The 14052-nt window shown below is 42.0% G+C and overlaps 1 protein-coding gene across 2 annotated transcripts; it reads right to left on the bottom strand.

Annotated features, from left to right (window-relative positions):
• Positions 1 to 8966: 8966 nt before the first annotated feature.
• On the bottom strand, positions 8967 to 11130 carry LOC133899612 (autophagy-related protein 8C-like). 2 transcript variants are annotated; one of them, XM_062340624.1, is made up of 5 exons: positions 10878 to 11130; positions 10162 to 10217; positions 9974 to 10078; positions 9425 to 9543; positions 8967 to 9328 (listed from the first exon to the last, which is right to left on the bottom strand). In XM_062340624.1, the coding sequence occupies exons 1-5, from the start codon at positions 10912 to 10914 to the stop codon at positions 9289 to 9291; spliced, it is 357 nt and encodes a 118-aa protein (XP_062196608.1). In that variant the 5' UTR covers positions 10915 to 11130; the 3' UTR covers positions 8967 to 9288. The 2 variants fall into 2 exon arrangements, with proteins under 2 accessions (XP_062196608.1, XP_062196607.1); XM_062340623.1 differs by having other exon boundaries at positions 10026 to 10078; positions 10878 to 11120.
• Between the last annotated feature and the right edge of the window lie 2922 nt (positions 11131 to 14052).

The raw sequence follows: 14052 nt of genomic DNA, 5'->3' as shown, positions 1-14052 counted from the left end.
TATCATAAATAACCCCACCCTCATCCATGGATAGACCACTCCTTCCTCAGCTCTCTCAATTGCAATATCTTTCTCACCTCCATTAAGCCCACCTAAGAAACACTGGGGCATTTTCATCCCTCAGAGGGTCGAACCACCGATATGCTTATATGACGACCCTTGTAGGCTTCGCAAGTCTCAGGACATCTCTTATACCTATGACCTACGCTTCTTCATGTGTGCCAACTACCAGTACAACAAGCCTCGAGATGGACCATACAAGTACCAACCAGTATAGCGATGTAGATCACTCATGTGGCACTTTCTATACGATTTCATGCACTGTCTTATTAATCTCCCCTCTTATTTTATTTGTCCAGTCTCCTCCACCTATATGTGACGTCATAGAATGGTTCGATATTGAGCAAAATGAGCACCAGAAGCGGTGGGTCGATATGACCATGCGATGGAGGAGGGAAGCATACGAACGTCGGGAGTACGAGCAACAGCAGGAGTAACTACAGCTAAAGCGTCAAGAGGAAGGTAGTCCAGGAGCACGCCGCAGCTGAAGCTCGCAAAGAAAGGAGGGAAAGGAAGCGGGAGAGGGCCTGTCATGCTAGGGCAGATGGCTCCGATGCTTTGAGGAAGGGTAATATCCTAGGTGCACTCAGTAGAGAGCATGTATTGTAACCCACATCTATTTTTATTCTCTAAGGCATATTAGTTTTAGCAGCGGCACACTATTAAGTTAGTCTTTAGGTGTGTCATATATGCCAATGTTTAGAGTTTGTTCGCTTCCCTCTAGATTGTGAGAATCTGAATTCTGTATTATAGAAGCTTCTCCAAGGTAAATTATGGATTTTGCCATAATTCAGGCCTAGATTGTGAGAATCTACTTGCACAATCTAACCGTTTGTTTGCACAATCTGGATTGTGTAACACAATCCATAATCCGAAACAAACATATCCTTATTATTATCATCTCTTTATGGTTATGGTCTATTCGCGCAGCGTCGAAAAATCCCATGTCTCATGTAATGTTCATCAGCGTATGTAATCTCTGTGCTGGATTATATGAAAATAATTATGATGCAAAACTACTATTGTTCGATATATTAGAATTTGTATCCTCCCAATATTACTTCACTAAAAAAATTACTCGCACAAATTTACACTAAGTGAATAAACAAATGTCGATAAAATTACGTCGAAATAAATTTATAGCAGCAGCACGCCGTTGCCGACACAAGAACAAATATCAGTCTATGCTGCTGTATGATCTAATGAGGTGACATGATGTGATGACATGGCATGGCAGCAATCACTATCGACACAACAAATTTACAGCAACAACATATTACATAGATTACAAATTTACAAGTACTCGCTTCCTTACCATCCAAATTCGAATCATCCAATTCTGACAAAGGACAGTTTGACAACCAAGCCCACATTAACAACGAACAAATAACTAAATAATTTCCCTATGAATGATCATTCTTCTTGTGACATATCCCACAATCAAGTATCGATTGTTATAGGCGTGGAGGTGGTAACGAGACATGAGGCGCTGAAAGCAAGACGCGAAAGAATGATGCCGGCCTATATTCGACATTCAAGGTGCCGAATACGACACTGTACATCATATTTGGTACCTTAGGTGTTGATATAATGTGTTTTCGGCACATGATGTACCGAATATAGTGCACAGTGTCGTATTCGGCATCTCAGTTACCGAAAACAGTAGGGGCCACCATTTTTCGGTTCCTCATGTACCAAAATCGAGTTTTCGGTGTATAAGATGTCGAATACAGATGTTAGATTTGTAAATACGTTAGTATGTTATCTGTTTTGGTAAATAGAGTAGTGTATGTAATCTATTTTTTGATTTTTGACCAATAGAAAAAGAATAAACACATACTGCACAGGATCACTGAATCAGAAGTTTATTCATTACAGCTTCTGTTGGATCACGTTGATTTCCTGGCGCAGTTGACGACAATGCCTCAGCATCCCTATCAACCAATATCTGGCAGCTTTGTCTGGTTCATGCACAAAGTTGTATGATGCTGCTGCCGTCCTAGTTGGCGCGTTGCTGTTCGTCGTCGGATTCAACAGCTCGATCCCCTACCCTTGAACGCGTTGTCGGATGCCTGACAACCATCGAAAGTCCCATCATTCTGGCATGATTGAACTGATACAGAAGAATTTTGCAAGCAGTTTTTTTTTCCAATGACGGTACTAATGATGTAAATGTTATTAAAAAAAGAGTTGATTCGGTTTACGAGTAAAACTGAGCTTAAATTTTTTAATAACTGTACGGTCAATTTAGTGTCAACTGGTGAAATATCTAATTATACGAGCGTCCGAACAATAAAAGCCAAACAGTACTATGTACCGAAACAACCAAAAAGAGTTCGTAACCAGGTCATTGTTGCTAAGCTCGGTGCACAAATACGGCCAAGTAGCTCTAACTTTCCAACACAAACCACAATCTCTGTCATGATGTCCAGTCATTCCCGCCCACGGCCCCCACAGAACAACATCAGGGGAGAGATGTAGCGTGTCATTGTTGCCCTGCCAAAAAATCACCGAATACTACTGAAAAATTCACCAAACCTGAAAAAAATCTACTTCTGCTGTGCAAAAAAATCACCGAAAACCATAAAAAACAAGAAGGGAGGGGAGAGGAGAGAAGGGCGAGGGAAGGAGGCGGCGGTGACGGCCAGCAAAGCTTAGGCGACAGGGTGTTTCACCCCTCACGTCGCCCTGCAAGGAGGCGCCGAGGGGAGTTCAAATTCCCCTTCAGACCCCGATTTGCAAGCAGTTGATTCTTTCTTCAGGCTATGTAGTTTTCATACCTGATGCAGAGAACTTTGCACATGACCTCTCCCGTCCTTTCCTGACTGTCACTGTGGGTCTTCAGAAGGAACAGTTGCGCGCACGCCGTTGTCGGCTATGTCGACAACCTCCCAAGCGATGATCTTTGAAAGGCTGAAATGAAAACAAGAAAGGTATTACTGTAGTGCAAATGCATTGATCATGGTGTCAGCTGTTAAGTTGTTGCTTTTGTTTGGCTCCAGTTTGCTGCAAGATTCTGCATCATTCCATGATCAGCAAGGACCAGTATGCCTGTACTTATCTGACAGATACTCTTGACCATGGCATTTTCCCTGGTGCCCCAAAAGGAAATATTCACACATATTGCTGTAAAAATTGTGCTGAGACATTTGATTGAGTGATAAGCCAAGGATTGAATTGCACATCATGAGCCAAGGATTGCATTTCATGTCATTACAAAACAAGATCGAAGCTGTCAATGATATAGTGCTAGATTTCACAAATCAGGGTTAGGAAAAGAATAGCTGATTCCAATTGTCCAAGGAAAGAAAGTTAGCACACATGCACACACAATGTTTTACCGCAGATCCGGTGCGGATCGTCAGACATAATAATCATGTATCAAGACTTTGCATTGATCATTATTACAATGAAATCAAAATAAAGGCCAGGAAAAGGAGGGACGTGAAAGCTTATCACAATTGTCCTTTTGGATGCTCTTTCCGCGAGAGCCCCATCAAGAGAGGATGATAATCGCAGACAAGGCTTTGCAGTGTCCATCAGTCGCCTCCGCACGAACACTTATGATCAGCTTTTTTTTCTTTCAGTTTTCAGACATGGCGTCGTGACCATTCATTTGTTTCTGCTAAAAAAATTCCTGCTTTGATCTCGACGCGCTGCATAGTGTAGCGCATCACGAGCCATTTTCTGCAGCCAGCAAAGCTCCAGATCTTGACTTGGATTCTTTCTAGCAACCTGAATATGGACTCAATTGCATCTTGCGATCAAACTTAATGGATGAAGAAGGCAAGTGGCTGAGTTTTTGTATATAATTTTTTTTAAGGGGCAAAACATCAAGGAAACCCCTGCTGTGAGGATTTTATTATTATAAAACAAAAACGAAGAAAAGGAAAGACTGTACAAATAACGAATTACACCCAGCTCGAGAGCCACACTTCAACATCCAGACTTAGAGGGAGTCTCATCCTAGTTCTCAGGCAGGTCGATGTTGAACAATAAAATAACTCTTTATACTGATGTTATCATTGTGAATCATCATATCTTCAGCTTGAAATCTAGTGAAGTGTACTCCTGTTGATTCTACATTGTAAAGGGTAAAAGGAGAGAGAGGGAGAGAGAGCGCTACTCTAAAACTGATGAATTGTCCAGGTGCAGCTATGAAACTATATCATTATAGATTCAACCATACGTATATAAACTTTTTTTTTAGGGGTATACTAAAAGAGAGACCACTTCCGCGGAAAATGAAACACCTAGGTTGCGACCCCAGGGATCGAACCTAGGCTAGGCGAACAACCTCACGCCAAACTACCCTAGCTACGCTGGGTTTTTCATGTATATAAACTTTTTAGTTCAGGAAACATTCATGCATATGCACGACTACCACTTCAAGTCACGATATTAGCAACAGCATATCCTAAGGACATCAAATAGGTGAGCATAGTATAAAGAATCTCATGCATCCTTTCGGTATGTAAAAGATGAAAAACATGAAAATAAACAAAGTAGCCTCCCTGCATACATATTCAGTTTACCCATAATTGCGACAGGTAACAATAGTCACAATTTCGATCGGCTACCAAATCATACAAAAGCAAAATGGAACAACCAGAAAATTCATGCACTTGCTGACGCGACGTGATATTGGCACGGCTCAATCAAAGAGCAGAGCCCCTCGCCTCCGGAGCACAAGGTCTCTGATTGAACCGCACCAATACCCCGTCACCACAAGGATTACCTGCCTTGATCACATATTACCACAACACTGAAAGCGGCATTAAGACACAACTTTACCTTAAAAAAGATATATTAAGACGCAAGAAAGGACGCACGCACTCAACATGAGGGATACTACGAGGAGGCTGGAGTAGCCGCTCTTTCTTTTGCATGATGCAGAAGGAGAAGAGAGGAGAGAGCAGCAGACTGAGGGAAGCATAAGCTTAGAGAGAGAGAGAGAGTAGAAGGCAAATGCAATTCCATGCCGGCGAAGGCAATGAATTGAATGAGGCAACAACCAAACAAAGGGGACGTTGGAGTATTTATTGGCAACATTCAAGGAGAGAGAGAGAGATGCCTCGAGAGGGTGAGGGGTCAGCAGTCAGCAGTGTTCATGCGGCGTGTACGCTTGAGGCTTGAATGCACTGCACACTGCATTCACAGTCTGCAGCCACATCAGCATGGTATGTTTGCCGCCTCTCTGTGGGGTTACTCTTTCAAATCGTGGACGAAAGTCGCATCTGGGTTCAGTCCGGCAATAATTGGATTATGCTGCTTCTCTTCCCACCCTAGGCCGGTTAATCTCCTTAGCGCTTAGCTTGGTTGCGAATGCGCTGGTGGATGTAGTTGTTTTCTTTTTCTTCCTCTATGTTCTTATCGCTCCTAATCACGGCTTGGGTGATTCCGAGTGCTCGCTTGTACTTCTTCCTCTTAATTAAAAAAAGTGCTTAGACGCGTTCTCGAAAAAAAATGGTGTTGTGCGATAACGGCAACAATAGAGCTAATAGGAATTGGCCCTGATTTTTTTTTGCCACTGCTAATAAATGACTTCGCTTATTTGCTACTTTTGTCCACAGTTATTGACTTAGATGGCCCTACGTTTCACTGATATGAGTGATGTCATAATCAAATGGTTAATCTTTTGAGTGACAAATCATTAATCTTCGAGATTGACTGTTTAACGCCAAATGCATGTGGGTTATCACGAAAGAAAATATTTACCTCAATATGTCATGTTGCTATTATCATGCTCAATCTATTTCCGCTTAGTTCCACCCCAACACCAAAAACGTCTTTTGCGACATTGTTTGGTCTACACTATGGGTATGTTTGGTTACTTGCCATAGTTTTGCACCAAAAGTTTGGCGTGCCACGGTTTTTATGACGGACAATTTCAAGATTTGGCAAGAAATTGAGACCGAAGGTCATGCAATCACTAAATTCATGCACTCACCAATACGACGTGATATTGGCAAAAAAAAAAAAGACTGGCAAGGCAAATGTTTGGCAGCAAACCAAACACTATCCACACAACTGATCAAGTTTTCTTGTCTAACATGTGGCAAAGTGTGGTCATGACTCATGAACAAGCATGCCATTTACCGTCAAGTTCGCCATGGTCAGCTCGCACCGTGCCATGGACTAGTCGAGGAGGTGATAGGAAGCCATAGAAAAGAATTTGTGATATTGAGGGGGAAGATTGTTGTCCGGTTAGATTTTCGTTGTAAGTTACTATCTTAGTTCTTTTTTGGGTGTTGTTTTGACATAGAATGGCCTATGACTATGACAGACAATTTGGACCGTCACTCTTTTGTAACTGCAAAGTATCACTATATGTTAGTCGCCAAAGTTTTGACAGATAAATCTAATAATATCATTTTCAGACTTCAGTGTAACAAACGTAAACACGTAAACGATGCGGAGAACGGATGTAAAAAATTGTTTTTAGGAGGGACGTGTTTCTCCCTCTTTGACGTGAGATGTTTTCATGTTAGAATATACGATCGCACCAGGTCACAATGAAAACCATTGTAGCTTTCTGAGTTTACAGAAACTCCACCCAGAATTTGAAGGTAGCACCAATTTCAATTTTCAACATTTAGCCATCAAATGAGACAGTCACCGAACTGTAAGACCATTGATTTCGATGCACAGGGCATGGCACAGCAACACACTGGTCCCTGCTCTCTGTGTCTACTGCACACAGGCTTCATCCTGACACTCAGCCCTGCCAGGATGAGCACAATAGAGTCCAGGTTCTCCGACCAGCGGTGCAGTGCCACCGGCGGCACAAGGTCCCCATGCCGGTGGCCTTCACCGTCGGTGTAGTCGGCAGGAACGGGAAGGCCAGGCATCAGGGCGGTTTCACCTTGAGATAAGGGTGCACTGATATACATCTAATAATTTTTGCAACAAAATTATAGTTTAGTAGGTATATTACATATACATATTGATAGTTGGATCACATTATGTATATTTGAGCCTAAAATTACTAAACCTCTCCTCGCCTTCTCCTCTTGTGCTGTGCTAGCCCAGTGCCCTTATCGATGTTACTCATGTTTGGCCCAAGTGGAAAAAATGTGAAGAGAGACATGCCCTTATCCATGTTACTCACGTTTGGCCCAGGTGGCTCAGTCTCTCGCCCTCGTATATCATCTCGTTGTCTCCCTTCTTTAGGACTTTTAGCTAGGGTTTCTTACGTCGTACGCTATCGGTCACTCGTTGGCTGACGATCGATGCGGTGATGCACGTCTCTCCTAACTCTCCTGGTCTATGGGAGCATAGAAGGTAGAGCCGGAGTGTAGCGAGGAGCGTCGTGTTGTGGGGACAAACACGGAGGATGCCACACTAACAACGCCAACGTCGGCCACACTGACTAGGACAGGCTCTAGTGGCGAGGAGGGAGATTCAGCCATCGTTTCGCATGCAAAGGGTAGGGAATTTGCCCTGCAGGAGGCTCGTGACCTATGACCTAGACTGTGTCTATTCTCTTTATGTAATATTTCAAATCAGTACTTCAGCTGTCAATTGATTCATTGATTGATTTGTTAGGATTTGATGTAACTAATTCATATTTGATGCAATATAATTGGTCAGTCAATAGTTATTTAATCTGAGGCTCTTGGTCAGTCAAATAGGATGAATGTTTTTTATTTGAAATCTTTGTGGAACTATTTGTACTGTACCGGTGTATCCTTTGCTGTTATGGAGCCTTAGTTTTCGAATAATTCTTTGATGACTCCGTACCAGGGTTCCAAAAATCATCAAAAACCACTTGATATTCACGAAAACCGGTCAATTCGGTCCGCACCGAATTCTGAATTCAATCAATTTTTGAATTTGAATTCAAAAAATTCAAAAAAAATATAAAAATACTAGAGACAATCCTAAGACCTTTTGTGAAAAAAATCAAAAATAATATCATTTACATCATATTTATATGGAGGAAGTTTGAAAAAAAAAGAAAAATACTGAAAATTAGTCGTATGAACATGATGATTTGTCCCATCACATTAAGAAAAATATTAATATACAAACACATTTTTTTTTATGTAGGAAGCATCTTAAGAGGATCTTTAAAATTTGTTTCACTTCATTTAGAGTTTTATTAATTAAGTCACAAGTTAAGAAATAACACTGTAATTAATTATTTCATATCTATATTATTTTTTCTACATAAAACATAGTATAAATAAACTAATAAAAATGGTTTCATTAATTTTGGAGGTGTGATAGGTTAGTTATGAATTAATCTAGTTGCAACATATTTACATAATCCTACATGTTACAATAACTATTTCATGAGTTCATATATTTAAAAGACATATAATTATGCAAGAAGACTAAACAAATTAGTTTCATAATTTTTAGATTAGCAAAGAATTAACTGTTCATTTAACTAGGCTTAGTAAATATATTCTCATAGAAAATATACAACTTTTGCATGAGTATAAATACTTTTATCATGTGGGTTATGTTAAAGAAAACCAATAAATTTATTTCACTTAATTTGAAGTTCAGATAAATTAGTTATCAATTTTACAAAGTTAAGTCATATTTTTGTTTTTTCTTGAATTTCATTGAAATTCGATAAAAACCAAACAGTTTTCAATAGAATTTGAGTAGTTTTGATCATAAACAAAATGCGAAAAATACAGTTGATTTTCAATAAAATTCAAGAGGTTACCAAATAGTCGGTATACCTGAATTTTACCTCCGATTTATAAGTTTGACCAAGTGAACTTATCTAAATTCTCACCAAATTTCAACTGAATTTTTTGGTTTTCACAAATATCAGAAAATCGCTGGAGGTCGGTTTTCAGGTCCCAAACGAGGTTTCGAACCTTGCTCCGTACCTCCAATTTAAAAATTCTGCCACCGTCACTATAAGGCATGAGCAAAAGCAACAGCAACAAACTTAAATGGGTAGAACCAGAGAAACCTGGAGCCACTTTGTGATAACAGTAACTTCAGGGTGAACACTTTAGTAATGGAATTTCTGAAGCATAAGGACCAGCGTAACCAGAGGGTTACTTAGATGTGTCGAGCATCGTATGCTCCAAGGTATTTGACAGTGGAATGCAACGAGTTGCTTGCGACGGGGTAAATGGGATTATATACACAGATTTTTGAGAAGCCTATTTACAGGAGGCATTGTCCAATGGTGATCGCGCCACTTAGTACAGGCCGAAGGTGTTCTCGCCACTGTACGTCATGTAGAGGAAGCCGTCCTCATCCTTGTTTTCCTCGTAGATTGCAGACATCAGAGCAGCTGCAGGACAGGTGTAACAAGGATGTTCAAGGACAACACTATTGGTTTCTGAGAAAATTTGGAGCCATTCTTCCTAGTGTGTTCGTTTTTAGGTACCTGTCGGTGGAAGGGTGTTCTTTACGAAGATGAAGATTGCCTTCTCCGCACTGAGCTTGATACGCTTCCGTACGACATAGACAAACTGCCCAACAGTGATATCGGCGGGAACAAGGTACCTGTATGTAGTCACATATTAGGATTTAGGAACCATAAATCTTAATATAATACTATGAAAACATTGTGGTTGGCCGTGGTACAGTGCATCAATATCTGTACTAATAAACTAGACTTATTTCTGAATTAATTAGTGTTGGAAGGTGGTGCAAGCAAAGAATATGCTCATGGAGTAAGCAACCGGCTTCCAAATGGCAACTTTCAGAAAAAGACGAACTCCTGATTATGAGATTGAGTATTTGGACTAATAGGAATAGAAGGCTTTAAAGACATGATTGGAAAAGGGATAATGTTCAAATCTAAACCACAAAACAACACGAGATAATGCTCAAATCTAACAACCAACAATTTTGCAATGTTCAAATTATAACAATTCAATGACACAAACTGCTATAGGCATATTTTTCAGAATGTAGGGAAAACTTTTCATACAGTTAGAAATAAAAATGCAGTCGAATTGTTCCTAAAGTGGGTGAGAACTGACTTTTTCTTGTCAATGTCTGGGATGTCACTCCTCTCAGCCTTCTCAACAATGACCTGTACCACAAGGAAGTAGCTTTGAATGAGAATAAAACAATCATAGCAAAGGAAGTAAACTACATGAAAATAAAAAAGCTTACAGGGATTCTATCAGGGTACTTCTCCCTAATGCGGTTGGCCTCAGCCTGCCTCCTTTCTGTGACACAGCATACACAGAATGAGAATTCAGCTATTCTGCACTGGAAGTATGCCATGTCTATGAAGAAATCAGAGATGGAAGGTGCCATCTAACTAGCCAAGACGCATTTTCACAGGATTATAGGGCATACACTCAGGAAACAAGGTACAGCAACAAACATAGCACACTACAGATGGGTGGAAACTGCAGCGTTAGAACTACAAGCCCCCTCGGGAAAAAAAAATACCAAGTGAAGATTACAGATTCCAGAAAGGGCCAATCCAAGCTTGTAAACTAACTGAAACACTACAAGAGCTACATGTTTCATTCAAGTCAACAGCAAATGGTGTATGATACTAATTCATAATCCCATTAATTTCCAAAATCATCATGGTGTATGACACAGCAATAGCCCAGCGAATTTCTCCCCTTTTGGCAGTGAAAAGCAGGAACCATCATGCTTCTACAACCTACCCAAAGCCCCCCGCAAAAAAAATAAAAAAATAAAATAAAATAAAATAAAATAAAATTCTAACACTCCGCGGATCGATCGGGCACGGGGTGCCATTGAAACCCTCGCCCCCACAACTCCCACCGACGCCCACACCAAACACTGAAACACCACATCGACGACGCGAGAGAAAGGAGACTGGGGGGAGCAGACGAGACGAAACGAACCGAGTGGGTGCTCCAGCCTGAACGCGCTACTCGCCATCGCTTCTCCCTCCTCCCTCGATCGCGCGCGGCGCGGCAACCGGCCTACCTGGGAACACACGGCGGCCAAACAGATCGATCGGGCCGACGCAGGGATCGCGGGAGGAATCAATCGCCCGGACTCTTACGAGATCGGGGGGGGGGGGGGGGAGTTCGGGCGGATTGGAATAGCGGCTGGGGTTGGGGGAACGGTGAGGAGGGATAGGGAAGGGGGGAGGGGAGGGGAGGAGGAAAGCGTGGGGATCGGGGGAACCCTTGGTTATATCGCTACGCGCACGCAACGTATTCCACTTCCACCTTCCCATGCTTGCGTGTCGTGGAATTTTTATTTTATTTATGGCCGTTTTCGAAAACATATTTTACAAATGGATCATTGAGGAACTTCGGGTAGAAATGGACTATTTTTATGGTGCGAGATCCTATGGCGCCGTAGGTCTATTATGTAGCGTTATGAGATTTGGTGCTGTACTCTGCCACGTAGGATATTTATTGGATGTCCTTAGGAGACGTGGATTAGGACAACATCATGTTCTTTGGCGTTATAAGTCTATTTCATAATGCCACAATTTTTGGTGTCATACGGTGGGATCTAAAGGGCCACAGTTATTTCCCTGGCTTATCTCCCTCTTACTTTCCCCATCTCATCTCGCATGTCACTGCCTCAGCGCCCCCAACCATCCCCGAGCTAGCGAAGTCGCCCCAAAGGCCGCATCGCCTTCCCCTAAGCCTGCGCCATCGCCTCCGTCGTAGCTTGCATCGCCACCCCAGAGCCCAAGCTCACGCTGCCCTACAGGTTCCCCTCCGGCATGGTGCCCTGAGTCCCATAGTCGACACCTGTACCGCCCCTGCTGAGGCTGTAGGTGCAGGCTCCCCTCTGCTTCCATCGCCTCTTTGAAAAATCGATCGAGGTGAGCGGTTCCTTACATTCTTATCATCTAAACATTTGGAGCATGAGCGACCACACAACGCACGATGTAGGAGCGCACGTGGGAACAGGCCGGCGCGGCGCGGGCGAGCTGGGCCAGTGCAGTGGTGTGGGCTAAGTGAGCGGGACGGAGGAACGACCGGTTGGATCGGATGACTAGACCACGCGCGGAAGGGAGAAGGGGAAAGGAGCTGGGCTAACCGGGCCGAAAAAGAGAGAATGGAGAGAATTTGAGCTCCGGGCGAATAGGAGAAGAGAAAAGAAAATTGGTTTTGGGATTAAATATGTGTGATTTGAATTCAGATTTGACTTTGGATTAAGATCAATTCAAATAAACATATTTGAATTATGATTTGAACTTGAATCTTGAGCTTCCTAAGATGATTTGAATCAAAGGATTTAAATTTGAATTGGATTTAAGCTGAATAGAACCTAAGAGTAAATTGAAAATTGAGAGACATTCAATTTCAAATCTCCACACAAAGAACCATAAAAACCTCAAACCAAGCACATGAATCAATCTAACGCAGAGACTATTTTGGAAATAAATTTAGTGAAATTTTGAAATACTTAGTCCATCTAATATATATAAATGTATACATATTAGTATATATATATACATTCATATACATATATATATTTTTTTGAGTTTAGTTAGCTTAATTAAACATGAAAAGTTTTAATTTGAAGTGAAATTTGTAATTAATTTCATGCTAAAACTTAAGATGTTACAACACCATGAGAAGGATCAACGCTGCCATACATGTTGGCGTCGTGAAAAGAGTCTATTTCTAGATATCTTTCCTTGGAGGATCCATTTGTAAAATATGTTTTCGGAAAGGGCCAAAAAAATAAAAATTCCACCTTCCGTGTCCCAAGAACCTAAAAGCATTCTGATTAATATATTTTTCTATAGGGTTTTGATGCAGTACACACTCATACTATCACACACGTACTCACACAACGTCTATTGAAGACCGGAGATACAGAGCTTAAAGATTGACAAAGTGTCACGCCCGTTTTTCTCCCTCTATGTTCTCTCTCTCATGTGGGTCCCACATGTCATCCCTTTCCTTCCCCCATCAATTTCCCTTTCATTGTACAGAGCACCAGTAGCCCATTTTGAATCCCATCAATTCCGCACCTGTTTAAAGAAGGGAAGCTCCGATTTTTGGCAGCCGACGCCGCAGTGAAGAAGGACATGAAGCTGGGGGCAATTGCGAAGGAAAGAGGATGAGGAATAAGGAAACAAAGCCAAATTTCTCACCGCTGCATTAATCCTCACCAGCCAGCTCGATTCGCCCTCCTCCCTGTGTAAAACCCAAATCAAAGCCTCGGTTGAGCTTCTTTGAACCCTACTACGCTCGAAGCCCCAGTTCCCATCGATTTCGCCTCACCCTAGAGCTCACGCGCCATCGCCGAACCTCCATCGAGCGCCCTTACCATTGCCATGCTACTCCAAGCCATCCCGACGCCATCCACACCTCGTCGTCTCGTATCGCTCGATGTTGGGTTTCTGCCACCACACCAAGCTCCCATCATCGCCGAGCTTCCGCCATTGAAGTCCACTGGTGTCGTGCCCCTTCGAGCTATCCTGAAGCCCGTAACTGCCTCAAACGAGTTCGCCGCCCACATCTGGTCAAGCTCCGCCATCCGCCGTCATCTCCCGAGCACCGTAGAGCTGTCACTGCCCTTCTCCGGCCGTCCTCCACCATGTCTGACCCGCCGCCATCCTCTCTCGCTGGAGCCAAGGTAGAGTCGGCCTCCATCGTCCGATCTTGGTTATACGACTTATATTAGATTCACGATACTCTTTCATGATGAGTAGATCTCCACAATGCATTCTCACATCAACGCATGTGATTTAAATAGATGTACTCGAGTCAGCCAGGCCACGTCAGGATGCCATGTCGGAATTTTGTCCAATGTGGCGATCCTAGCCAGCAACCCGAGCCACGTCAGTGCCCAGTCAGCCTAGCAACATCAGTGCTAGCGTAATAAATAGAATTAACTTTTGGAAGAATAATTAGCGAAAATATATTATTTCCAAAAAATAGGTTTTCTATTTACAAAAATTTCAGAAAATAGAAAATGCTTTACATAAATGTTTTAGCTCTATTTTTATTTCTATAAATGTTATTTAATGTTTTCTAGTGTAAAAATTATTGCAAACATGTTAGAATAATTTTTTATGTTGGAAAATGGTTTAGAAAA

This window comes from Phragmites australis, chromosome 18, assembly GCF_958298935.1.
Source record: "Phragmites australis chromosome 18, lpPhrAust1.1, whole genome shotgun sequence".
NCBI classification, from domain to species: domain Eukaryota; kingdom Viridiplantae; phylum Streptophyta; class Magnoliopsida; order Poales; family Poaceae; genus Phragmites; species Phragmites australis.
The sequence above is the reverse complement of the archived record's forward strand: the minus strand, read 5'-3'. Positions and strand labels throughout refer to the sequence as shown.

Excerpts from the sequence above, each read along its gene's own strand:
- LOC133899612 (XM_062340623.1), bottom strand. The coding sequence starts at position 10,914 with ATGGCGAGTAGCGCGTTCAGGCTGGAGCACCCACTCG. Across the intron at positions 10,218-10,877 it reads CAGGCTGGAGCACCCACTCG|AAAGGAGGCAGGCTGAGGCC; the intron begins GTTCGTTTCGTC and ends GCTGTGTCACAG. Across the intron at positions 9,544-10,025 it reads CCAGACATTGACAAGAAAAA|GTACCTTGTTCCCGCCGATA; the intron begins GTCAGTTCTCAC and ends GACTACATACAG.